Here is a 27,012-nt window from a genome sequence, read left to right on the forward strand (position 1 = left end):
GCCTCTGAGCTTAGCTCTGGGAGGCCCAAACCAGCTGTGATAGGTTCTTCCTGCTGCTAAAGAGACTCCTTAGGCTCTACCTATAACCAGACATCTGGCCTCTGGGACCTGAAAATGTGGCTGGCAGGGAAGGGGGTGAGTAGAACAATTCCTCTTTAGATCGCTTGAGTTAATGTTCTTAGGGTCTCCCTTGCCCCTCAGGGGAGCTAGGGGAGCTGGGCTTTGCAGATTCCCGAGGAAGCTTGGGGGCAAAGGGCAGGGTCCCACTTGCCATGCTGTGTTAGGTCTTCAGAAATTTGGCTGGTTGCTTTCTCACTGGTCTCTTAACACCTAGATTCACTCATGTACACTGGCCTCAAGGTTTCTGCTCTCTGTCTCAGTTTCTCCTTTTGTGGATTTCATATGTATATTCGTGGGGCCCTTTAGTGAAGAGCTGCTTAAAGGCATTGATCGTGACTGCTCAGAATGTGTCTACGTTGTTGATTCCAAATTAACGGACAGTCACCAGCATCTTATTTTGCTTCTGCGTTGCATGGTGCTTATGTAGCTCTCAATGCAGACACTGTCCCCGTCCTCACCCTCTCCTCACTCTTCTCCAAGTGATCCCTAACCCCAGTCTGTCCCCAACACTTTCTCCAGACCTTGTCTGCCTCCCTTGTCTGCCTGCCTCTGTTTCACTTTCTCCTTGGCCCCCACTCCCCCTGCGCGCTGGTCGTGCTAGGCTGCATTCACTCTCAAAAATTTAGGGCCGAGCTTCAGGCCTCCTTTGATTGCAGCATTTTGGGGAGGAGGGTAAGGGAGGCAGTTTTTATATCCGAGTAGCGGTCTCTGGGATCCCCAGGTTGGCACTGGGAGGGAGCCTGGGGCAGTGATGGCAGCGGCTTCACCCTATCAGCTTTCTGGGCACATCCGCCACCCAGCAGCACCTGAGAGGAGAACCGGCTCAGCAGCGAGCCGAGCCGAGTGAGATTGAAGAGAATCATAAAGAAAATATATATCCCCCTCCCCGGCCTCGCTCCCTCCCCCTGCTCCACACTTGCCTCCTTCTCTCTCTTTGTCTTGCTCCCTCCCCCCTCCTCACTGCCTCCCTGTTTTCTTTGTTCCTACTTTGCCTCCTTCACCTTTATCTCCATCATGCAGGCAGATCTGTCTGTCTATCCGTCTCTCTGTCTGTCTGACTCCAAATATATTTTGGTCGGCGATTTTGCAGGACTGCGCCTGCCCTCAGCTTTTCCGTCTCCCTGTCTCCCTCCCTGCTTCCCTCCCTCAGTCTCTGAGGGTCTCTCTTCCCATCACATCTTTATGAGGTTCACCGTGTGTGCCTTTTAGTTTCTCCATCCACATCTCCTCCGGTCTCTCTAATTTTGCTGCCTCCCCCATCCTCATTCCCTCTCTGGCCCTCCCTTCCTTCTCTCTTCCTTGCTTCTCTTATCTCTGTCTCTTTCCCTGCCTCTAGCTCACATCCCTGCCTCCTCTCCACTTCCCTCCTCCCGCCCCTCAAGGTGCAGATACTTCGTGTGAAATCACCTGGATGGGCTCCAACTGCCAGGTCCCCCCATTCTGTACCCCCTCCTCTGGGAGAGATTTATGGCCCCAACCTCGCATCCTCTGCATTCCCCCCCCAGCCCTGGGCCAGTTCTTTTCATTACCTGGTGATTATCTGGGGGCCCTGGCATTTCCCCCAGCCTCCCACCCTCTACCCAGCAGGCAGTGAATAGCACAGGGAGAAAGGGGAAGGGATTGCTCTTGGGACCAGATGCAAGGACACGGAGACCCTCCCCCTTCACCCGCCCTTCTTTCCCTCAAGCAGATGCACATCTGGGAAAATCCCAGCTTGAGGCAGGGGAAGACAGCCTAGGACTGTTGGAACAGACATAAATCAAACACCCAGATGCCCCTCCCCTACTGTTCTGTCATTACAGCCATCCTTCCAATTCCTGCCTGTCTCCTTTGCCCCTAGGAATTTTGGCTCCGTAGTCCTGGCTGGGCCACTCATCCACTACCCAGCATAGTGCCTGGAACAAAGGAGGTGCTCAATTAATACCTTTGGTCCATGCCTAATGGAGATGTGTTGGGCAGGGTCCATGCGATTTTAAGGTTTTCCTCAGTTGGAGGTTCTCTCTGGGATCTGGGGCAATCCTTTCTGCTCCAATTTCAATTCTCTGTCTTAGTATAGTTAGTATAGACTCCATCCCTTGATGGTCCTGCCGCTATCCTCCTCTCCCCTCCCTCCACCTCCACCCCAGTCTTTACCACACCTGATTTAGGGTGTAGAAGAATCTCAGCACTACCAAGTAAAGGCAGTGGTGCCCCCTTTCCCTGACACTGTTGGCTTCTTGGGCCACTCACTTGTGCATTTAGCCCTCGGTCTCTAAATAGGCCCCACCTTCTCCATCTCTGAGAATTCTTGCTTCTGTTTAAAGACTAAGGCTCAGGGAGGGAGGAGGCACCTTCCTCTGGTCGCTCTTTCAGCATGTTGGAAGCCCTACGTTTTGAATGTCTAGAGCAGGAACCTCTCCGGGCAGGGACTGTATCTGTTTCTTTATTTCTTGCCGCACAATGCTCAATGCACATTCTGTTAGAATATGCTATGAACGCTGAATGACTGTCTCAGGAAACCCCTCGTGGTGAACTTGTGCCAGTTCCCTTTTAGTTTTATTTCTGGAGTGATTTGAAATGCGGGTGAGGGGGTAGGGATGGATGGTGGTAGTAGAGGAACCTAGTAGGATAACCGGGCGAGGTGGCTGGTAGGTGCTTCTATCTTTGTTTAAAGGACTCTTGAGTGGGTTCCTTAGCTGGATCTGGGATCCCAACTCACCACAGGCTGGGCTCCACTGGCTCCCCACACTCTCCGGTCAACTGGGACCTCCTCCCTGCCCAGGACCCTGGAGAGAGTGTTTACTTCTTCTTTTTTTTAGTGTTTATTTTTGAGAAGCAGAGAGAGAGGGCAGGTTGGGGAGGGGCAGAGAGAGAGGGAGACAGAGGATCCGGATGCTGGTAGCAGTGAGCCCAATGCAGGGCTCCAACTCATGAACCTGAGATCATGACCTGAGTGGATGTCAGATGCTTAACCGACTGAGCCACCCAGGCACCCCAAGAGTGTTTCCTTCTAAATTCACACCTAGGGGTGCCTGGGTGGCTCAGTCGTTTAAGCGTCTGACTCTTTTCAGCTCAGGTCATGATCTTACGGTTTCGTAAGTTCAAGACCCACATCAGTCTCTGTGCTGGTGGCTGGGACCCTGCTTGGGATTCTCTCTCTCCCTCTCTCTCTGCCCCTCCCCCACTCGCGCTGTCTCTGTCTCTCTCAAAATAAAGAAATAAACTTAAAAAAAAATTTAAATTCACATCTTGCTGCCCAGACCGGGCCCCGCTAGTCTTCCCTTGCCCACCTCTAGCTTTCCTCCTAGAAGGGGGCTGAGCCACCTTCTTCACACTTTTCACTCTTCCCAAAGCACCCCACCCCGCCCCGCCTGCCCGAGCCCCGCCTCCATACCCCCTCCAGGGCCCGCCCACCCCTAAACTCAGCTCCATATCCTGACTCTGCTTGGCCAAGCTTCTTACCTCTCCCTCGGTTTAGCTTGCACTTTCTTTTCAGGTGTCTCACCTCTGAGGTAGAAAAAACCCATGGGTAAGTGATTTCTCATGTTTATGGAGTTGGCAAGAACACTGGGACCGAGCCAGAGAGGAAGAAGTCTGGGCTTGGAGTGCCACTGGCTGTCCAGGCCCTGTGGGGTGTGAGCAGAGGTTATTTGCTGGTGCCCAAGCTAGACTTGGATTGGGGGGTGCAGACCAGTGGCCTTGCAAGTTTGGGAAGGGCAGGTGGCTTTGCTGGGGTCAGAGTGATGGGGAGGCCAAGACTCTGTTCTCTAGACCAGAAAGGTTCTTAGATCTGCTGAAGAAAACGAGTTAGGGGAGGTTAGTCCCTGGCGCTTCTCCTTCAGTGTCCCTTCCCACCTCTTTGCCCTGCCCTCCTTCCTGGCCTTTCCTTCCTGACCTGGTCCAGAACTTGTTTTGTTCATCTTTGTCTTTCCCACAGGGCCCAGCACATAGTATGCTTAGATGTGTTCTTTGAGGGAATGAAGGTTCTTCCACCTGGCTCTGCTGCGTCTGTCATGTTTTGTCATGCTTTCTCACTGGAGATTCTGAAAGCCTCTGTGTCATATCTTCGTGGGGCGGGGGTGTTGCCGTGGGCTTCGCAGAAGAGCAGGTCCTGTTTGGTAAGGTGGCCCACCATAAGGAGAGAGGGTCCGTGGGTCTTCTTCCTCCATGCTCAAGCAGCTAGATATCTATTTTTACAGCTGTTGAAGGTATCTCCCTGCCTTTCTTATCTAATGTAAACAAGCTGTGGTGGGGATTGATTATAAGCCAAGTCAGGCTATAGGAGGAAAGATTGCTGAGTTCCACTGGGGTGTGGCTGCTTAGTGGTCTTTAAAACACTGTATGGAGTCTTGTCTGAGGTCCCAAATATATTGTAAATGAGCCAGTGCTAAATAAACCTTGCAACTTGATGGCTCTGTTCTCTCTCTTGGAATCTATCAATTTTATGTACATGATAGGCATATTTATTGATTGATAGAGGCTTGGAGGAGAAGCCTGAAATAGGACTGGCTTCCTGGGTCGCCAAGAGACATTTTGCTGTTATTGCAAAACATATTTGCACCTCTTTAATTTCTAAGGCTCTTGGAATCTTATACTGTTCTCCACCCAGGCTCCCCCTACCCCAGTCATGTACCCTGTGGGCAGTACCCCTTTGCCAGAAGCCCAGACAACACTTATCTATGCATGACGCCGGTTTTATTGATTATATGTGGCAAGTGTTTCTTTCTAGCTTGTCTTTATCTTCCCCTCTAGCAGTTTTTGGGCACCTTTTCTCCATTATCAATTGATATGTGTTATGTGCCTCCAGAAGGCAGGCTCATTTTAACCTTAGTTTAAGCAAAATCATGTGGAAAAGTGAATTTCCTTTCCAAGCATATTCCAAATTGATAAAAAATGATTTTTGGATTATATTCTCTTGGTTTATCTTTGTCCCTTTTTATTTTGTTATTGCAGAAATCACAAAGCAGACTGGGGATTAGAAACAACCAGGAAACAGGGATAAAGAGCGTCCCTTAAAAAAGTGGTGGAGGGGCGCCTGGGTGGCGCAGTCGGTTAAGCGTCCGACTTCAGCCAGGTCACGATCTCGCGGTCCGTGAGTTCGAGCCCCGCGTCAGGCTCTGGGCTGATGGCTCAGAGCCTGGAGCCTGTTTCGGATTCTGTGTCTCCCTCTCTCTCTGCCCCTCCCCCGTTCATGCTCTGTCTCTCTCTGTCCCAAAAATAAATAAAACGTTGAAAAAAAAAAAAGTGGTGGAGGAGGCTCTTTGTTGTACATTATGATGCATGAGCTGGGGTAAGGCAGGTGGGTCTTTTTTGTTTAATTAAAAATTTTTTTTTACTCTTTATTTTTGAGAGAGAAAGAGAGAGAGAGACAGAGCACAAGTGGGGGAGGAACAGAGAGAGAGACACACACACAGAATCCAAAGCAGGCTCCAGGCTCTGAGCTGTCAGCACAGAGCCCAACACGGGGCTCGAACTTACCAGCTGCGAGATTATGACCTGAGCTGAAGTCCGATGCTTAACCGACTGAGCCACCCAGGCGTCCCTTTTTTGTTTAATTTTTAAAAAAGCGTCTTTAAGTAGTCTCTATGCCCAATGTGGAGCTCAAACTCATGACTCCGAAATCAAGAGTCTCATGCTCTACTGACTGAGCCAGCCAGGCACCCCGAGGTGGGCCTTGATGGAGGAGTCATATTGATCTATATTTGGATAAGAACTCAGGACTTTGAGACATGGTACAACTTTCATATGACTCAGACAATCTGGTATCTTTCCTACAGCAAAACAACACAAAACAAATTGACTGAACCAGGGAGACGGTGAGAGTGTGGGGCAGCTATGTGGGGCTATGACAGGAATCCAGCACAGTCTGGTGAGAGAGGACAAAGAGAAGGAGACAGTCAAGTTCTTAAATGGGAGGACAGAAGGATACATTTAAAGATATGAAGGGAGGGGCGCCTGGGTGGCTCAGTTGGTGAAGCATCTGACTTCGGCTCAGGTCATGATCTCATGGCTCGGGAGTTTCAGCCCCGCATCAGGCTCTGTGCTGATGGCTTGGAGCCTGGAGCCCGCTTCAGATTCTGCATTTCCCTCTCTCTCTGCTCCTTCCCTGCTTGTGCTTTCTCTCTCTCAAAAATAAATAAACAATAAAAATTAAAAAAAAAACAAAGATATGAGGGAAGATAACCAGAGAGATAGCCCACCTTTCCTATGCCACCTTGTGTGAAGTGTATGTATTGCTGAGGGTGTATATTGGGAGAAGGTACATGGAAGAAGGAGCCGTGCGCTATGACCACTCACAACTGCTCGTCTCAAAGAGGAGACAGGGTACAGTGATAGATGGGACCACTGGATGGATTTCTAGATTCTGTACTTACCAGGAAAGGAAGGATTTGGGGGGGAACCAGCTGTTTAGCAAAGCATCTTGGAAAAAATGAGTGTGACTCAGTACTCATTGTAGATAAAGGCTATCCCACCCTTACAGTTGTAGTTTGGAAAATAGGTAGATAGGCAGATGGATTTCCTTCTACTGTTTTTTCCTGAGGACTTTTATTAGGTGTTCTGGATTGATAGGATTTGGGGTTGAGAGAGGTTGGGAGTAGAGAATCTTAGGAAGAAGTAGAGAAGAAATTAATTTTCACCGTTAACATCAATGTATCCCATCACTTTTGAATCCCTTAATTGTGCCTCTTTGGTGGCTTCCCCCAGCTTTCTTTCTGATTCTTGTTTGGAAAATCTAACTGGTTTTTTTTTAAGTTTATTTATTTATTTTTTTGAGAGAGAGACAGAGAGGCAGAGAGAGAATCCTGGTCAGGCTTCATGTCAGCATGGAGTCCACCATGGGGCTCAGTCTCACGACCATTAGTTCATGACCATGAGATCATGACGTGAGCCAAAATCAAGAGTTGGTCACTTAACCAACTGAGGCACCCAGGTGCCCCTGGAAAATCTAATTGTGATTCTTCCTGTAGCCCATGTAGTTTCTGAAGACCTCTAGGAGCAGAAGCTCAGGCTTGTCTGATTTGTCGAAGTTGATCGTTTTGTTTTGGTGTGACAGAAGTGTTAAGAATTTCCAAAACTGGATTCTGACAGAAACGAAACCTGTAACTGAGGTCAGATTATGAGTGAGGAACACCAGTTTTACCTCTGTCTTCGCAGAAGACACCTTGTTCACAACCATCTCAGAATGGTACTAGATGATATGGAGTCTATACAGCCTCTAGAGAAAGCCTGGCTGTCTGCTTGTTTACCTGAATAATGGTACAATATTACTAGTATCATGTCTGCATGTAGCAGGGAGTCCATAGATATTGAGGGAAGGAAGCAAAAATGTCTTAGTCTACATCTACATAGATTTTGGTCCGCATTTGGGTGGGTGGATTTTATCTACATACATTTGGTCTGGAGTGTGTTAGGCTATGTCAGGATGGGTTTTTGCTGACTCGGAATTCAGCTTCTGCCAGAGTAGGATGGGATGGGAGAGGTGCAGTACTGGGGGCGGTAGGGTAGGTAGATGAGTTAGAGGAGGTGGCTGTGTCTCCTCTTGGTCTAATGAGAAGACAGTTTGGGGCTGCCATGCCTTCAAGTTCAAGTCTTAGTTGCCCCTAGTAATATTTACTTGCAGAATAAGGGTTTCTAGCCTCATTGAGAGAACATGAAGCAGATTCTACCCTAAGGAGTTTTTATTTTGCAAAGGATTCTTCTCTCTCTTTTAAAAAGAAATTTAACGTTTATTTTATTTTGGGAGAGGGGGAGGGCCAGAGAGAGAGGGAGACACAGAATCCGAAGCAGGCTCCAGGCTCTGAGCTGTCGGCACAGAGCCCAAAATGGGGCCCCAACTCATGGACCATGAGATCACTACCTGAGCTGGTCAGACTCTTAACTGACTGAGCCACCCAGGCACCCCTAGAAAGGATTCTTCTAAGTAACGTTCAAACAGAATATAGTACAAAGTAAGATCATAGGTGGGAAGATGACTGGTAAGTGATCCATTTGGTGAGGTTGTTCTCAGAAGACTCCTGGGAGATAAGTTTGGATATTTATTTTCTTTAGTATGAGCTGAATTTGGTTACTTCAGCTTTCTTTCCAACCTTTCGGGGAAGCTGCCTGACCTTAACTTCTCTTTTCCCAGGGGAGAAGTAACACATTTATTACTACTGAAATGGTTTCTTTCTCTTTTCCTTTTCTGCGCAGACCAAGACTGAGAATTATTATTATTATTATTATTATTATTATTATTATTATTATATTTTAGTATCTAGATCTGTATTAATCTCTATAGCAAATATTTAACTGGATCTGTATAATTGAGCAAACTGGATTTACTGTTTCAAGGTGTGGTGGATTTGTGTGTGTGTGTGTGTGTGTGTGTGTGTGTGTGTGTGTTTGGGGGCATGGAAGGAAGTCCTAAAAGATGCTCTATTAATTGGACCATGGCCCAAGGTGAAGATGTAGCTTGAACTGGGAAACAGTCATACAAAATGCCAAGAAGGGACAATTTTCCCAGGCTGACTGACGGTGTACAGAAGATACTCCCTAATCTTGCCAACACTGGAAAATGAGGTCTTTTCTACTCTAACTTTCTGTCAACTATGAAGCCATCTGGGATCTTGACATCCCCTTGCTATGACAGTTCATTTCTGATTCAGGAATAGCCTTACTGATTCATAGTTTATGTATTTTTTACTTATTTTGGCAGGTGGGGAAATATGCACAACATGCCCTTCATTGTGAATTTCCAGAGAGGGGCGTTCTCTATTTGCCACCATTGTCTTGCACTGTGTGTAAATGAACGCGTGGTGATTTGGGGGTGTGGTGGTGGTGTTAATAATTTATGGGGGAAATGTTGCTTTTGCTTAAATTCTTTTGCACAAAGAGTCTCTGTGGCGCCTAAATTTTCCAATTTGGAATTTGCCTTTGTGTTCATTTACACTTAGTTGAAATCTGATCTTCAATAGACTGAATCCAGTCTTTCTCACTTAGAAACTTTGTGTGGTTTCCATTTGCGGGACCATCCAGTTTCTCGCTTTAGACCCAACCCAAGCTATAGAGAATCCATCTGTGTAGTGATTTCGACAGTACAGGGAAAATGATAGCAAATACAGCACACTCTTTTCTCTGGGAGCTTATAGTACAAGGGCATTTCATGGATCCTTCCCCATCCTCCCGAGACAAGTGAAGTCCTGGTGTATACACGATCCTGTCCTTTGACTATCGTCCCACTCCTCCATTCTGCAGGCCAGCCTTAAATGTAGTTATTGCAGTTTGAGTATCGTGTCATGGTGCCTACTGCCAAAGCATTAGATGACTTATTTTCCAAATTCAGTAAAGCAGTGGAAGTAATAAAACTCTGTGTTGTCTGTCTGTTCAGATGTCACACATCAAGGGGATGACGCTGGAGCAAATTGTAAATGTCACAGATCATGCACTTGGTCTCAGCCGACGTGGGTTACTTCCTTTATACTTTCACTTTGTTGTGGTGAAAGAGATTTGGACCACAGTTCTTATTTCATATCTCTGACATTGCCCAGCTGGGCTGTAGACCCTGGGGTACTTCCTTGGTTGTGGCCAGTTAACTCTTTGTACCTCAGGCTTCAGCTGGGGAAAGAGTGGCAAGCCAAAAGCATCACCAGGCAGAAGCTGTGCTTCTCTGCTCCACCTCACCGCACAACTACTCTTACCCTCTTTCCTAAAGGGGTGTTCTCCCAGTGTGAAGTTCTAGGCCACTGAGTTATGCCACTGGATAGTAATGAGGAGAGAACAGGGGCAAGGAAGAGCATGCTGGAGAGATCAGATATCTATCTATAAGTGTGGCCAGAGAAGCTTCTGGAAGGAGGGTCATGCTGAACAGGGTTTGGAAAGAGCGTGTTCTAGGCAGAGAGGGAGAGTCTGTGTGAGGGCTGATGTTAATGCCAGCAAGATGTGCATGTGTGGGGAAAGATTTGTCCTGGTCAAGCAGAGAGACACAGAAGGTTAGTAGTAAGAGTAAATGGTAGAAGAACACTGAAAAGGAAGCCTTGGAAATACAATCTTAGAAGTTTGGATTTAACAGAGAGCAGGATACTTCAGGTCTAGTTGTGGTGGTGGTGGGGAGGGGAGGGGGGGAGACAGGGAGAGAGAGAGAGAGAGAGAGAGAGAGAGAATCTTTGTAAGACTTGAAGAAAGTGTCATTTTCCAGAAGGAGGGTAGAGGGCACTCACACTTCAGTTATCTGCTGCAATGCAGTACTCAGGAAGAATGTGATTTAGGGCTTTATCCTGCTTCAAGGAAGGGCAGCACTCTCTGATGGCTGCTGGGTGAATCTGAGTGAGAGCCCAGAGGATGTGATTGTTCAGAGTTACCAATTTTATGGACCAGGAGGGAGGACCAGAGACTATGGCAGGAGGCTGGCCCTGGATATACAGTATTCGTGAACTGTAGGAACCTAGTAGATGGAGGTCTAGTGTAGACAAGGTGTGCTAAGCATCTAAGTGACTTCATGTCAGCTGAATTGAATTGAAGGCTGGTTGGTGATCCCCAAATATCTGAAACCAATGATTTCAGTTGGAATTCCTTAGATTTAATCCAAATTTTTATGCAATTTCCCCCAATAAAGTCAGGATCCTTAGAGGCTGCTTTGTCAATGGTTTTGTTTTTGGACATATTCAGGGTTTTCCTCCTTTTGAAACTAAAATAGAAAGGCAATCCTTTACCTTCTTTTTTGATCTTCCTATACTAATAGCATGTTCAGAATACCCATTATTCTTTATCTTAAGTCCATATTCTTTAACAACTTGAAAAAATAATGAGGAGATACAAAAATAGACAAAGAGGTCCATATCGATGTCTGATGTCCATCAGTCTTCGTGCTTATTTCCAAGGATGATTTAATAAATACTAACAATGCTCTAGGTGCTGTGAGCTCAGAGCTGGTCACAGACATGGGTCACAATGGGGAAGGCTGGTGCTCATTTTTTATATTCTACTCGGTCAGGTGTCTGGTTATCAACAACCACCAAACCAGAATATCAACCTGACACAGCTGAAGTCCTTTTCCCCAGCATCACCGTGAAGTTTTAGCTCTGGAATGGGGGAATCGTATTTTGGAAGTGACTGGTGAGCTGACATTTTTCTGGTACTGGGTTCCTCTGGGTTAAGGATAAAGAGGAGATTGCCATTTTCTGGCAACCATTCCCAGTCTGCTCCTGACTGGGGGCCAAGTCTGGGGAGCAAATGGCCAAGTGAATTAGGGAGGTTGAAAAGATGTTTTGTTAAACCATCCTCATTAAATTGGCACCGTCTGCCTTACTACTCTCTTTTGTCCTAGTTGGGGCTGTCCTTTGTGACAGATGTTTCCTAACGGTGTGTGCCAGCAACATCTGGAAGGCTTGGGTGATGGCTGAGGTTTGGGAGGGCCAAAACTGGAGGTTTTTAGGCTGTCAGGGAAATTGCAACCATCTTCCTGCTTTTGGGTTCCCATTTTAAAAAATACCTGCTCCCCACCCCCTTCTTCCTTTATGTGATGAGAATGAAAGTTTCATTACCTTCTCTAGCATTTCCTAACCTCACTGAATATGTTTTTTTTTACTCTCAAGAATGAGGTAGTGACTAGAAAATATTTGGAATAGGACAATGAAAGAGTAAAACGATGAAAGAAGTCTCAGGAGGGTGACTTATATTTGGCATCTAGAGATCTATTATCCTATATTTCTACTAAAAGCCAAGCTAAAGGAGGTGGGTTAAAGTTGTGGGTAGGAATTATAATTAGCTGTAAAATTATATCTGGGAACTATTGGGATGGCTATGGGGATGTTTGGAATCTTTCCTGACATCGAAAAATATAGTCTGGAGACATTTTGGCGCTAGATTGGGTTAGGATTTTCCTTTTTTTTTTTTTTTTTTTTTTAAGTAATCTCTACACCCAATGTGGGGCTTGAACTCAAGACCCTGAGATTAAGAGTTGGATGCTGTACTGACTGAGCCAGCCAGGTACCTGCTCCCTTCCCCAGTCGCTTGGATTAGGATTTTTGCAGGACATGGTTTAGATGGAGCTTTCAGATTTAATGATTCCTCCACTTCTAGCTCTGGCCCATCAGTATCTATTTGAGATGAAAGGGAAGGCATTGGCAGAGGGTGACCTAGACACAAAGATAAGAACTGGCTCAAACACTCCTTTAAAAGCCATGCTGCAGTCTTGACCCTTTATGGAGGCAAGATGCCACGGTAGAAAGAACATGGTCTTTGAAGTAACAAGGAACCAAGTTAAAATTCCAGCTCTTCTTTTTACTGGCTGTATGAGCTTAGGATGGTTGTCTCACCTCTCAGTCTTTAAAGTTGGAATAATAACACTTATTTCATTGGGTCGTTATGGGGGTTAAATGAAGGAGCATATGTGCATTACAGCTTAACAAATTCTGATTCTCCTTCACCCCTTTCTCCATGTATCCCTAATTCTTTCATATATATCTGGTCCCCCTATTTACCTGATATAATTTTTCTCTGCTTCCAGCCTCTGCACATGTTCCCCCCATGCCTCTTACAGTTCAAGCCTAGGGCCCTGATTTATTAATTTGTGTTAGTCCCACAAAATGACAATAACAGTATGTAGTTTTTATAACCGTACTAACACGAGCCAAGGTTGTGGTTTCTTTCCAGGCATTTTTGCTTGCTGACAATTTTGGTTGTAAATCAAAGACAAAGGAGTTCCATCTTCCCACCCACTCCTCTGATCTAAAGTTCCTGATTTGGGCTAGATCATTCTGGGTGGGATTTTGTTGCAACCAAAAGTGATGGCAAGCTTGTTTATAAAGGCCATTCAGGGAATAAGAATCCGTAACCTTTACTACTGGGACATTCTTGTTTTCTTCCTAACTTTTTGGTTTGAAAAATATCAAACCTATAGAGAGTTGCAGCAATAGTGTAATTAACACCCATTTATCTTTCACCAGGATTGATTGTTAATATTTTTCTACATTTGCATGCTCTCTCCAGTGCTCCTGTGTGTGTGTGTGTGTGTGTGTGTGTGTGTATGAAATATGGTCCATAGTTTACTAACTGTCCAATTTTTTTAATAGTAAAATGTTTCTCCCTGATCCAGGTCCAATCCAAGGTTTTGCATTGCATCTCATTGTTGTGTCTCTCTCTTTTTAAAAAATATTTTATTTATTTTTGAGATAGAGAGAGACAGAGTGTGAGCAGGAGAGGGGCAGAGAAAAAGGGAGACACATAATCCGAAGCGGACTCCACGGTCTGAGCTGTCAGTACAGAGCCTGACATGGGGTTTGAACTGTGAACCACGAGATTGTGACCTGAGCTGAAGTCAGACACTCAACCCACTGAGCCACCCAGGCACCCCTGTGTCTCTTTATTCTCCATTAATCTGCAACAGTTCCTCAGGCTGTCATTCCTGACACTGACAGTTTTGAACAGTTTTATAGCAAGTTAACTTTCTGTAGAAGGTTGTTTTGTAGACTGATCATTAAAAAAAATTTTTTTTTAAATTTTTATTTATTTTTGAGAGAGAGTGTGCATGAGCAGAGGAGAGGGAAGGGGCAGAAAGAGAGGGGGAGAGAGGATCTGAAGCAGGAACTGCACTGATAGCAGAGAGCCCGAGGCAGGGCTCGAACTCATGAACCATGAGATCATGACCTGAGCCAAAGTCAGCCACTTAAATGACTGAGCCACCCAGGTGCCCCTAGACTGATCATTTTCATCATTAGATTCAGGTTACACATTTTGGGCAGTAATATTATATAAGAACATTCTTAAAGACAAGGGGTGCTATGTAAGCAGGGAACATGTTTTCTTCCTTCCCATTGTGTTTGTAAGATCAAGCACAAGGACTTAGAAGGTGTCCTTCTAAGAAGGTGCTTACTGTTGAATGAATGAATGAATGAATGAATGAATGAATGACCAAAGACTTTTACTGCTACCTAGGTCTATTATTTTTCTACTTGAGGAGAGGAGGAGGAGCAGCCTTCTCCTATATCCTGTTCCCATTTTTATTAGACATGTTTGAAGGCTTAAAGGGAACCTAAGACCTCTGTAATGAGCCCATAGAGAAGGGAAATGAGGTGGGGACTATGATGTGAGGCAAACTGTGGAGTCTCTTTACCCTGGGGGTGGGTGGTGATCATACTATGTTGAGACTGGACGGTGAATAAGGTGGTCCTCAGATGGAAAGAAACACAGCACGCAGAACCTAAGAGTACATGGTCTGTTTCCTTGCTGAGAGAAATTAGTTATTTAGGGTTCCAGATTTTATTATACTTCCCTCCCCCAACTCCCATTTGAATCCTAAGAATGGCCTGGTGAAAATTGATTTCTGTCCCTCCTCCTTTCGCAGTGGGGACAACCCCATATTTCTCTCCTTCTCTACCCTCTATCTCCCCCCTCCCCACCCACACAAGTGTGTATTTTCTAACATTTATAAACGGCGGTTGGGCGGCCATTCTCTCCGGATTATTTATTGTTGAGAAAATCTATAACTCCTTGGACTTCTCATTTTGATGTAGAAGCTTTCATCCCTGTCGCCTGGGGGAAGTGAGGTTATGAGAGGTACTCTTTGCCTCTCAGAAATGTGTTTTCAGGCTTCCCTTTGGGGCCCTTTCTCTCTCCAGCTCTGATCATCTCAGACATTTCTGACAGTCCTTCCTGAGGCATCTGGGGCTTGGGACTGGATTCATCTATTTAATTCTGAAAGGCTTCCGAGTGCCTGATGCACGTGGTTCCTGCCCCCTTTCTGAGAGTCTACCTACCCCTGTCTTTGCAGCCCCTTATTTCACCAGGTTCCAGAAAAAGGGCCCTTTGTATCCATGTCAGCTCTTGATTATCCAGTCATGGTGGGAATAACCTAAAATAGTGAATGATACTAAAATGACTTTTGTTTGATTTTTAAGTGATCAAATCCTGCTTAGAGATAATCCATAAAGTGAACAGCTTCAATGAAAGCCATCCATCATGTTACGCTCCCATGGTTGACTCTATGGCATCTCTTCTCTGGCATCTCGAGAGGGAGGCAGATGCAAGAACGCAGCTTGTTCAGCCCTCACTGTGTTGTTAGACACGCTGGACGTCTAACAACGTCTATTGAGAGTTCTGCAGAAACCGTCTCCATGTCTTGTTTTCGAACTCTGGAGGAGGCCTTTCCTTAGTTTGAGAACCAAATGCTTAGTTCAAAGAACATGAAAATAAGTAGCCAACGTATAAAACTATCACTTTTTCTAGGGTTTCCATCACACCCAGAGTAAAAGCCAAAGTCCTCACAGTGACTCTCAGATCCTAAGTGAAGAATCTGGCTTCCTACTTTCTCTCTGACCTCATCCCCTACCTCTTCCCACTCACTCACTCCATCTTGGCCCCACAGGCCTCCTTGTTATTCCCCCCAGATCGCCAAGTATCACTTCACACCCATGAGGATGGCTGCTATTAAAGAAACAGAAAATAATGAGTGTTGGCGAGGATGTGGAGATATTGGGACGCTTGTGCACTGTTGGTGGGAATGTAAAATGGCGCAGCCGCTGTGGAACACAGCATGATGGTTTCTCAAAAAATTAGATATACAATTACAGTATGATCCAGCAATCCCACTTCTGGGTATATATCCAAAGAATTGAAAGCAGAGACTCAAAAAGATATCTGTACTCCCATATTCATAACAGCATTATTCACAATAGCCAAAAGGCGAAACCCACATACTCATCAATGGATGAACAGATAAACAAGATGTAGTATATACATACAACGGAATATTATTCAGCCTTAAAAAGGAAGGACAATCGGATACATGCTACAACATGGATGAACCTTGAAGGCCTTATGCTAAGTGAACTAAGCTGGTCACAAAAGGACACTATTGTATGATTCCACTTATATGAGGTACCTAGAGTAGTTGAATTCATAGAGACAGAAAGTAGCATGGTGGTTGCCAGGGTCTGGGGGGAGGGAAGGATGGGGAGTTACTGTTTAATGGGTACAGAGTTTCAGCTTAGGAAGATGAACAAGTTCTGGAGATGGATGGTGGTGATAGTTGCACAACAGTGTCAATGTGAGGCTGTCTTGGACCACCCTTTTCATTTTATTTATTTATTTATAAAAGTTTATTTATTTAGTAGTAATCTCTACACCCAGAGTGGGGCTCAATTCACAACCCTGAGACCAAGAGTCACGTGCTCCTCCGATACTCCCCTGACTGAGCCAGCCAGGAGCCCCTGGACCACTCATTAATTTTTTTTATGTTTATTTTTGAGAGAGAGACAGAGTGTGGGTGGGGGAGGGGAAAAGAGAGAGGGAGACACAGAATCCAAAGCAGGCTCCAGGCTCCGAGCTGTCAGCAGAGACCCTGATGCAGGGCTCGAACCCATGAACCATGAGATCCTGACCTGAGCCAAAGTTGGATGCTTAATGGACTGAGCCACCCAGGCACCCTAAGGATCACCCATTTTATTTTATTTTATTTTTTTAATTTTTTTAACGTTTATTTATTTTTGAGACAGGGAGAGACAGCATGAACGAGGGAGGGTCAGAGAGAGAGGGAGACACAGAATCTGAAACGGGCTCCAGGCTCTGAGCTGTCAGCACAGAGCCTGACGCGGGGCTCGAACTCACGGACCGTGAGATCATGACCTGAGACAAAGTCGGAGGCCTAACCAACTGAGCCACCCAGGCGCCCCAAGGATCACCCATTTTAAAATCCCAACACACGTCCTGAGCACATCTGAACTTTTTCTTGCTTTACTTTTCTCTGCAGCACTGATCGCATATCCAACACAATATATATTCTTATTACTTATTTGTTTATTGTCTGCTTCCTCCTACAGAAATGTAAGCATCTTGAGTGGAGGGATTTTTGTGTTTTTCTTTGCTTTATAGCAGTGTTGAATAACTGGGGACCAGTATATTTGTTGAATAAATAAATGAATGACCATGGTTAGACATACACTTCTAGAGAAGGCACAGACAGAAAGAGAAAATGGGAAAATCCCATTTTTCATTTCATTTTGTTAACTAAGTTCTACGTTTGGCTATGAGACTCGCCCGTGTTCATGGTGGCTTTCGCTCTGTTTACTTTTTCGTATGTATTCTGAACTGTTTCCACTTTGGAAGTGTTTGTGTTCCACATACACCACACTTACTATTCTTTAAGGTTGTTGCCCTGAACTCAGAGCCTCTACTCTTGTATTTCTGACTGCTCCCCAGAGTTGCAGGGCTGCTTGAATTAGGACTTGGGAAACTCTGGGAAGCTTAGCTATCCAGGAGACTTTACACTTGTTTGTTTCAGAGCCACTGGTTTGAATGGCTCGGGACTTTTCATTCTTCTGAAATTTTAAGGTGGCGGAGAGAATTTATATAATTTGGGTTCAGGAAGAAGCTATGCTTGGATGGAAAGAGATTAATATCATCTCTGGAGATGTTGCGTTTCAAGTCCACTTCTCTGAAATTTTGAGAACCTTTGAGAAAATAATTATTTAATAGCCTCATTAGCCTTCCTCCCAAGTCTTTATCAAACTTCTATCCAAACTGTGTTTGAAGCTCTACAGGAGGAGCCACAGGGCCAGCTTCCTGATTGGTAGGGGTAGTAACACCCAACAATAGGCAGTGGAACTTAACTGCCTTGGAAAAACGTTTTGAAAAGGAAAGGTCCAGAGTGAGGGCAGTACCCTTCTTAGAGACAGAGGAGTGAACACAGTGACCTCCAGGATGGAGGAGAGTGGGTGGGGCTGGCTGGGAAAGCAAGACAGCCTGCAATTTAGTGGGTGGATTGTTGGATTTGACAGGAGTTCTTCTTGGCGACTTGGGATGGAACTTTTGTTTTGGAGTTTGGAATGAGCTCAGAGACTGAGAGAAACACAGGGAGGAGGAGGGAGAGAAGCGGGGAGCCGGGGGGCATTATGGAATTCATACAAGCTGGCTTCATGTTCCCTGGCCTCTCTCTGCATTTCTTTAAGTACCTCCCCTGCGCCAAGCACCTCCTTTGGGAGAGACTGTTTCCTAATTAAACTGAGATTCACAGGCCCAGGGCCCTCATTAGGAAATGTCCTCAGGAAATGCTCTTGAAATAGATGAGTGTGCATGTTCTAGTTGTTCTAGTCTCCTGTTTCCACCTCTGTTTGGCCCTTTCTCTCTTTCCAAAAAAGAAAAAAAAAATGAAAAAAACCTTACTTCTAGGAATCTCAAGATATAGCAATCAATCAATACACTATATGTACATTTCCTCTGTCTTAAATGCCTCTTTTGGTTTCTTGGTACAATTATGAGCAGATCCTTGTCCTGGGTAGTGATGGCTGGGGATAGGAGTGTGGAATTCAGAAGGAGGAGGTATATGAATCCTGGCCCTGCCCTCTGGAAGCTTTTGGACTGTAAAAGAATTTAAGTGACACACCCAGGACTCCACCAGAAAGGGGAAATTAGTTTCAGCTGAACATCAGGATCGGCTGTAAGTGCTGGTGACAAGGGGAGGAAGGTTGGAAATGGGGGATTAGTCAGAATGGCTTAGGAATGGCTTCCTAGATGTGGGGGGAAAAGTTGTAGAATAGAGTTAAAAAGAGCTGGAGGGTCAAGACTGGAAGAAAGGAGTGAGGAGGGCATCCCTGGCAGGGCAGGTAACTTACCCAGGCCAAAGGCTTATCCCAGGAAGGGTAAATCAGGATGTGAGGAGCTGAGTGAGGAAGGAGGTGATGGGCCTGAGGGTGGGGGAGAATTAGGGCAGAGCTCTGGCAGCTGGGTCAGAGAGTCTGGACTGAATATAAACTTTTGGAATGATTGAAGATTATTACAAGAGAAAGGGTATTTCTGAACATGACGTTTGAGGACGATGTTCCTCTGTATTGGTATAAGCTGGATTACAAGGAGACTTGCTTAGGATTCCCAATCATGGGTTTGCTTCTTCTACAAGTTTGGTTGTTCATTTATTTGTTCTGCTTGCTTCTGTTTGAGTCATAAGATATGATTATTTAACTTCCATGTGTTTTGTTCTTTGGGTTGCTTCTCTGGCATCTTCGTACTTCATCTGTAGCCCGCTTTCACTCATCTTCAGTAAAAGTGGGAAGAGCCCAAGGACCATCCTGCATAACAAAGTGGAGGGAAACAGAAATGATCAAAAGCATGTATGACCCTGCCATTCAGGTGGTCCTCCTTTGGGATTCTTGCTCGGGGCCCATGGCTGAACTTCAGGAGAGTGTAGGACATTTTTTTGAGAAGGGCAACGTCAAGGGAGTCTGTGATTCAACAAACGTTAAGAGCCACTGTTGTGTCTTTGTTGGGAGGTAGGTGGCTGAGGATGGTTCCCCAGAGAGAGAAACATGGTACAAGCATCCCTAGGGCCAACCACAGGAACGTCCAGAGACAGTTGAAGGAGCTGAGGGAGAAAGAGAAATTGGGAAAAGAGACATGGGTTCAGGGGAACTGGTAAGAAGAGTGCCCCATCCTCCCCTGTTCTCCACCCTCTTTCTAGCAGGTATTCCTTCCCTATTTTCTCCATGTTCTGACGATGGCAGGACTCTGGTTCCCCTTCAGTTTAAATATGTTGAGTGTCTGCTGTTTATCAATCTATGTACCAAGTCCTCTCACAACAGTACGTCATGCATTTCCTTTGTTGAACCTGAAGTGCACAGAGTGGAATCAATCCCTTCCTCCATCATGGCATGTTGGCTCTATCCCTTTCTGTAAGACCCCTTTTCGATTCATTTTCTTCTTTCCTTTCTCTGTTCCCATCTCCCCTCCTCACTGGGGGCACTTGTGTAGTGTCTTTAACAAATGCTCCTCCAATCCATGCTCTATATGTGTATTTAGATACATTCATCCACTCAACAACCACACAGTGCCAACTGTGTCAGGCACAGTCATAGGTGCAGGGAATGCAACCAGGAGCAAAATAATAAAAAAAGTCCTGTTTTCATGGAGCTTACATTCTTTTGGAGTGAGACAAATCATGAACAAATAAATAAGTAAAACATGTAGTACCTCAAATAGTGATAAGCCCTATGGAAAAAAAAAAGCAGGGCAAGGGGATAAGATATGTTGAGGGGGATCAGGAGCAGACTGCAGTTTTATATGGGGTGATTAAGGAAGATGTTGCAACAAAGGTGCTATTTCAACAAACACAGTTAAGGAAGAAACTGTGTGGATATCTGGGGTAGAAGTGGTCCAGTTAGAGGGGACAGCAAGTACAAAGGCCCTGAGGTAGGGTCTTGTCTGGTATGTTAGGAGACCAGAATGGTTAGAAGGTCAGTGGCTAGAGAAAAATGAGTGGGAAGAGAGAGAGACAGAAGGCTGAGAGGTAGCTGGGTGAGTGACAAATACTGTAGGACTTTGTGATGAACATGCTCACATGGGTCTCCTCATGGACTCAGCAGAGTTTCCTTGGGGTATGTACCTAGGAGAGGGATTGTGGGTTGGAGGGGGTGTGCACTCTTAATTCCACTAAGATTATGCCTCAAGATGGTGGCACCAGTTATACTCCCACCAGCAGTGTGTGGTAGTCTGTATCTTCTCATAGAATTCTCATGATGGTCCAGTAAGGGAAGTCAAGTAAAGTTCCTTATGGAGGAGGAAACTGAGGCTTAGAGAGATTAAGCAAATTACTCTAGTTACATAGCCAAGCGGAAGAGCCAGGGCTCAAATTCAAAAGTTTTGACATAATGTTCTTTGCTCTTACCACTACTGTACCCAGCACTGACTCTTTCAGAAAAAAGATGAGGCATCTGTAGACAAAAATATTATTATTATTATTATTAATTAAAAAATGTTTATTTATTTATTTTGAGAGAGTGCAAGAGAGCATGTGAGTGGAGGAGGGGCAGAGAGAGAGAGAGGGAGAGATAATCCTAAGCAGGCTCTGAGTTGCCAGTGCTCTATTCGGGGCTCGAACTCGTGAACTGAGAGATCATGGACCTGAGCCAAAATGAAGAGTCAGCTTAACCGACTGAGCCACTCAAAGGCCTTCCAGAGATATTATTGTTATTGTTATTGTTATTGTTATTGTTATTATTATTATTATTTTAATTTTTAATTTTTATTATTATTTTGCATTTTTCTTTTTTCTTTTTTTTTAAACTCTACTCTATTTTTCTAATTAAAATAAAAAAAAATTTAAGTAGGCTCCACACTCAACATGGAGCTTGAACTCATGACCCCAAGTTCAAGAATCATAGACTCTACCCATTGAGCCAGCCAGGTGCCCCAAGACTTGCATTTTTCAATGCCTGGTCTAACTCAGTCAGCCTAGGACCCCAAAGTGTTTAGCACTAGCATGTATGTGGGTGTCTAATTAGAGTCCTTAGAATTTCAAGGTGAAATATATGGATTAAGACTGTTTTCATTTTATCATGAAGGCTAGCTAACAGCTTGAATTTTAGTGCATGATTTTGAGGCTAGACATTTATAAAGATTAATTGATTTTCAAAGTTTGGGGACTTTGGATCAGATTTTAATATTAAATATTAAGTAGATTATATTACATGCATATTGTTGGCTAGGCACCGAGATAAGTACTTTCCAAGCATCATGTCACTTACTCCTGACAACAACTCTGTGAGGTGATTACTTTTACTCCCACTGAGGGGTGAACTCATTTGTCCAGAGTCACCCAGCTATGAGGTTGAGTTGAGTTTTGAACCTGAACAATTTACCTGCAGAGCCTTTATTCTTAACTACTAAACTGTGCTGCCTTCCTGTGAAGGAAGCTTTTAGAATCTCTTCCCTTTGAACTCTTAAAAACTGAGAATGAACTGAAGGTTGATGGGGGATGGGAGGGAGGGGAAAGTGGGTGATGGGCATTGAGGAGGGCACCTGTTGGGATGAGTACTGGGTGTTGTATGGAAACCAACTTGACAATAAATTTCATATTAAAAAAATAAAAAAATAAAAAGGAAATGCTATGTATACTAACAGTGAAAAATTAAAAAAAATCTGTGAGACTAATAAAAGGCGGGATGACTATTTAAATAAATTACTATTACACACTTGGAAAAAAAAAAGAATCTCTTCCCTTTGAAACTGAGGACAACTGCCTGTCAAGTGGGGTGGTTTAGAGCAGTCATGGGAAGTGAGGGGTTAGGTGGACAGGAATATCCAGAGGGAGAGGATCTGAAGTTTGAAAATGTTCCCCAGTTGTCTTCATTATGTCTCCCTCTGTCCCTGAAGTGAGAACCTCTGCCCTAGGCATCCTACCTGGATTAGAGATTCTGAACGTGATGCCTTCAAAAAAAAGGAGGACTTCTCTAACTGGGTGTGGGTGGTTCATTGCCTGTAACCCAAGGCAGCCTGATATTTTTAAAACAAGTGTCCTCAAAGGCAGACAATGTTTTATCACCTATGTATGGCTTATACCTGCCATGAATGATCTGTGGTCAAGGTTTTATCACAGTTGGTTTTCCCTTCACACTTTTCATTTTGATTGCCTTCTACAAGGAGGGTAATGCCATTTATATATTTACCTGAGCCAGGTTTATAAGGTTGCTTGGTTGCAAGGTATGTGTCTCAAAGTCAAGTAGATAGGATATTCTGGATTATGTGCTCTTGCAGGTTTCTCTTCTCCGTGTGTACATTTGTTCAACAAATATTTATTAAGCACCTAACTCACAGTTAGGAGGAGGAGGAGAAGGAGGAGCAGGAGGAGGAGGAGGAGGAGGAGGAGGAGAAGGAGACAGGTAGTTGAACTGGAATTTTGATATATTAGGATAAATGACAAATGAGGTAAGCCCGTGTGCTATGACAGTACACAGAAAGGGCAGCATAAGGGTCAGGAAAGCCTTCCTGGGGAAGCAACTTCTGAGCTGGGAATTGAAAGATAAGGAGGGCTTAGCTAATGAAGGGGGCAAAGAGGGCATTAGAAGCAAGGGAACATAATGAGTGTAGAATTTCGCAGCTGGAACATGAACTGCGCAGGGGATGAGGCTAGAGGAATAAACACAGGTCAGGTTATGAAGGAAGGGCAGTAGGGAATCACTGAAGGGTTTGAAGCCTGGGGGTGGGGTGGGGACACCTCAATCACATTTATAGTGTATAAAGGTTCCGTGAGTTAAGAATGGACCTCCTTGTCTATCTCGTGTGCTTGTTAGTAAATCAGAACATCGGAACTGGTGGGTGGCAAATAAGGAATCTTGATGGATTTGTAGATGGAAGGGCTGACCCAATAATCTAAGGGTTCCTTTTGATAATCTTTAGAGAAGAATTTTCAAATTTGACTTGATCCTTCTGTCTTTGAAACCCCCTGACAATACTCCCTAAAATTCTTTCAAAACCAAAGCCTGAGTAGGGAGGAGAATGGGGGCTGTGTGACTTTGTTTTCTCTGTTCTCCACTACTCATTTCCGGGGCATTGCTGTGAATTGTTCATCCAAAGCCTTGCTCCCCATGAGGAGGGGACCATTTGAATAGCAGCAGGGGAGTAGAGGAAGGAGGAACCACACGCCGGGTTCGTTCATTAAGAAAATATATTTGGCATATTCAGACAATGGTTTGAGCGAGTTAAAAATAACTCCTCGTGAAAAATTAATAGGGAGTTATAAGTGAGTGTTTTAATACAAGCTCACAGAGCAGGGCAGATTCTCCAGGTGGCTGGCGGCTGACATCACGGATGTGTTTATAGAGCACGGGGTGGCCAGAGAGGAGAGTCGTCTGCAGAAGTGAGCTCACCTTCTCTCCCGGAACCCAGAGAGGGAGGAGACAGAAAGAATTGTTTTGGTTGTGAGCTACTGAGCTAGGTGACTTATTTCTTTCTCCTTACCCATCACACTCTCATAACTGTGGACATAAAAATTGTAGTGAATTTTGCCTGGTTGCTTTGGGTGAAGTATATTGAATGTCAGAATTCATAAAATGGCCTTTCTGGTTCTTCTCCTTTCTTAGTAATGGACCCTTGTTGGCTGCTACACTCATTTCTCTAGTGTTTCTTCGCCCGACAGACTGCTCCTCTCATTCTTACAGGTAGTTATAAAGGCCCTGCTCCTTTCTCCCACTTCCTCTCTTCTCACAGCGCCTCTGTGGGCCTAGGTAGGTAAAGCGAAGGGTTGGACTGTACTTTCTTTTCCATCAGTACAGCTAAATGGATGATGCAGAATGAGGAGAAAGGAAACCAAAGTGATGTCTGACCTTGGGTAGCTGATTTTGGGGCTAAGGGTGTTAAGACTGGGGGACCAATATTTGTATTTTAAACTCAGATGATATTTAAAAAATGGTTCTGTAATTGCAATGAGGCCCTCTAGGCCGTGAATTAATGTGTCATAACTCACGCCCAAGCACTGCGCAAACATCCCGCGTGTGAATTATTGCGCAATAAATTCATGCCCTGTTGTGTCTTACAGCTTAATTAGTACATGAAGCTACATGAGTTAGACGAACCCAAATGGGATTATGTCATGTGGTGCGTAAAAAAGCAGAATGTTGGGAGGTATTTGGCACTTTTTCTGGGGGGAAGGCAGGGCTGATTTTTCTGGGGTGTCCTCTGGTGTCAATTTCTGTGATTTGGGGCTGCAACAGGTGACATGTGACTTCTGAGCTTTGGTTGGTTGGTTGAATATGGGTTCAGTAAATATCTATTGTTTACTATGTCTTAGGCATTATGGAGGGATAGCACATATAAGATGAAATACGAAGCAGCAGCTTTGAAACCTGAGCACCCGAACTCGGCAGCCTCAACCCAACTCGGCTTAACTCACCCTCACTGAACCCAATCTGAGACTCTCTGCTCACTGGGCTTGCTACAGCACTCCGATCCTAGAACCCTCTTCAATTCCAGCTAGAATGTTGTATCAGGCACTTCGCAGATTTGGTCAAAAGCTGGTACGGAGACATACCCTGGAGCAATACGTGGCTAAGATTTCCACTGCTGGAAGGCTGAGCACTCTGGATATAGTGGCCTTGGGTGTGGTCAACACAGTGGGTGCAGGTGTGTATGTCCTGGCTGGTGAGGTAGCCAGTGATAAAGCAGGACCATCCATTGTGATCTGCTTTTTGGTGGCCGCCCTGTCTTCTGTGTTGGCTGCTCTGTGCTATGCAGAGTTTAGCGCCCGGGTCCCCCATTCTGCTTCTGCATATCTGTACAACTATGTCACTGTAGGTGAACTCTGGGCTTTCATCACTGGCTGGAACCTCATCCTCTCCTATGTTACTGGTGCAGCCAGTGTGGCCCGGGCCTGGAGCTTAGCTTTTGACAACCTGATTGGGAACCAGATCTCTCAGACCTTGCATGAGAGCATCCCACTGAATATTCCCCATGTCTTTGCAGAATATCCAGACTTCTTTGCCATGGGCCTGATGTTGTTGTTCACCGGACTGCTGGCTGTCAGGGCTAGTGAGTTTGTCTTGGTTACTACAGTGTTCACAGTGGTGAATGTTTTGGTTCTTGGTTTTGTCATCATCTCTGGCTTCCTTAAGGGGAAACTGCACAACTGGCAGCTTACGGAAGAGGACTACATAATGACCATGTTTAGACTCAATGACACTTCTCCCTTGGGCCCTCTGGGCTATGGAGGATTTGTGCCTTTCGGTTTCCAGGGGATTCTCCGTGGAGCAGCGACCTGTTTCTATGCATTTACTGGTTTCGACAGTGTTGTTACCATTGCCGAAGAAGCCCAAAATCTCCAGCGTTCTGTCCCCATGGGCATTGTGATTTCAGTGTTCATCTGCTTTTTGGTGTATTTTGGGGTCTCTTCAGCACTTACACTTATGGTGCCTTACTACCAGCTTCAACCTGGGAGCCCCTTGCCTGAGGCATTTCTCCATATTGGCTGGGCCCCTGCCCGCTATGTCGTGGCTATTGGAGCCCTCTGTGCTCTTTCTGCCAGCATCTTGGACTCTATGTTTCTCCTTCGTTGGATGACCTTCGTGATGGCAGATGATGGCCTCCTGTTCGGTGTCCTTGCCAGGATAGACTCCAAAACAAGCATCCCCATTGTGGCCACTGTGGTCTCGGGCATTATCACAGCGTTGATGACATCCTTCTTTAGACTCACTGATCTTGTGGACCTCATGTCATTTGGGACCCTGCTTACTTACTCCCTGGTGGCTATTTGTATTCTCATTGTCAGGTATCAGCCTGAATTGAATGATGAAGAAAATGAAGCAGAGGCACAGGAGGAGAATGGGCCTGCAGCAGAGAAGCTGACTCTGTGGAGACTATTTTGTCCAGGCAGCTCCACCCCCACTCCACTCTCTGGCCGGGTTGTCTACGTTTGCTTCTCACTGCTTGCTCTGCTCCTCCTTCTTCTTTGCTTGGTGCTGGTCCAGTGGCCAGTTCTACTGCTTTTTGAAAACCCACTGTTGATTATAGTGGTTGTGCTACTCCTGATTCTCATCACTGGGATCACTGGGGTCATCTGGAGACAGCCACAGAGCCCCACTCTCCTTTACTTTAAGGTCCCTGCTCTGCCTTTCCTCCCAATAATGAGCGTCTTTATGAATGTTTACCTTATGATGCAGCTGACACTTGGCACCTGGGCCCTCTTTGGTGTCTGGATGCTGATTGGGTTTGCTATCTACTTTGGCTATGGGATCCACCATGCATGCAGGATTAACCCCACTTGAGTTAGGACCAGAATTGTGGACCTTGAACTCTGCAGTGCCTGTACATATTCGATTTTACATCATCACACCTGGATGCTGTCTGGTTTCCTTGCACAATAATGGGGGGTACTTTGGAGCACAACATCCGTGGGATATTGATGGGGAAACACTAATAGAGCTCTGTATGTATTGTGAAGGATGTGTCTTTGCTCTTTCTCGTCTTTAAAAACAGGTTTTTTTTTTTTAACTTATCTGCTTTTCAATTGTGTCTGTAACTGTTTACTGGTTTTAAGAAGTTATTATTAAAAGAAACTAGAAAAAGTGTTTTTGTTTTCTTTGGGTAAATACCCAGTAGTGGAATTACTGGATAATATGGTAATTCTATTTTTAATTTTTTAAGGAACCTCCATACTGGCTCAATAGTGGCTGTACCAAC

General features: G+C 45.1%; 1 protein-coding gene across 6 annotated transcripts in view; it reads left to right on the forward strand.

Annotated features, from left to right (window-relative positions):
• The first annotated feature begins 3,549 nt into the window (after nt 1-3,549).
• Nucleotides 3,550-27,012, forward strand: part of LOC124502548 (cationic amino acid transporter 3-like) — a 112,006-nt gene continuing 88,543 nt past the window's right edge. Inside the window, exons 1-3 of one of the 6 annotated variants that reach the window (XM_047067236.1) lie at nt 3,555-3,628; nt 23,922-23,999; nt 24,629-26,802. In XM_047067236.1, the coding sequence (XP_046923192.1) occupies nt 24,816-26,597 (1,782 nt within the window). In that variant the 5' untranslated portion in view covers nt 3,555-3,628; nt 23,922-23,999; nt 24,629-24,815 and the 3' untranslated portion in view covers nt 26,598-26,802. Of the gene's footprint in view, nt 3,629-4,036; nt 4,218-5,052; nt 5,140-9,466; nt 9,540-23,921; nt 24,000-24,628; nt 26,803-27,012 lie in introns of those variants that run through there. The other 5 variants (XR_006959929.1, XR_006959927.1, XR_006959933.1 and 2 more) reach the window with 5 other exon arrangements.

The sequence above is a fragment of the Lynx rufus genome, unplaced genomic scaffold, assembly GCF_022079265.1.
Source record: "Lynx rufus isolate CCGP_SWC_20201006 ecotype Redwood Valley unplaced genomic scaffold, mLynRuf1.p SCAF_7, whole genome shotgun sequence".
Taxonomy (NCBI): Eukaryota; Metazoa; Chordata; class Mammalia; order Carnivora; family Felidae; genus Lynx; species Lynx rufus.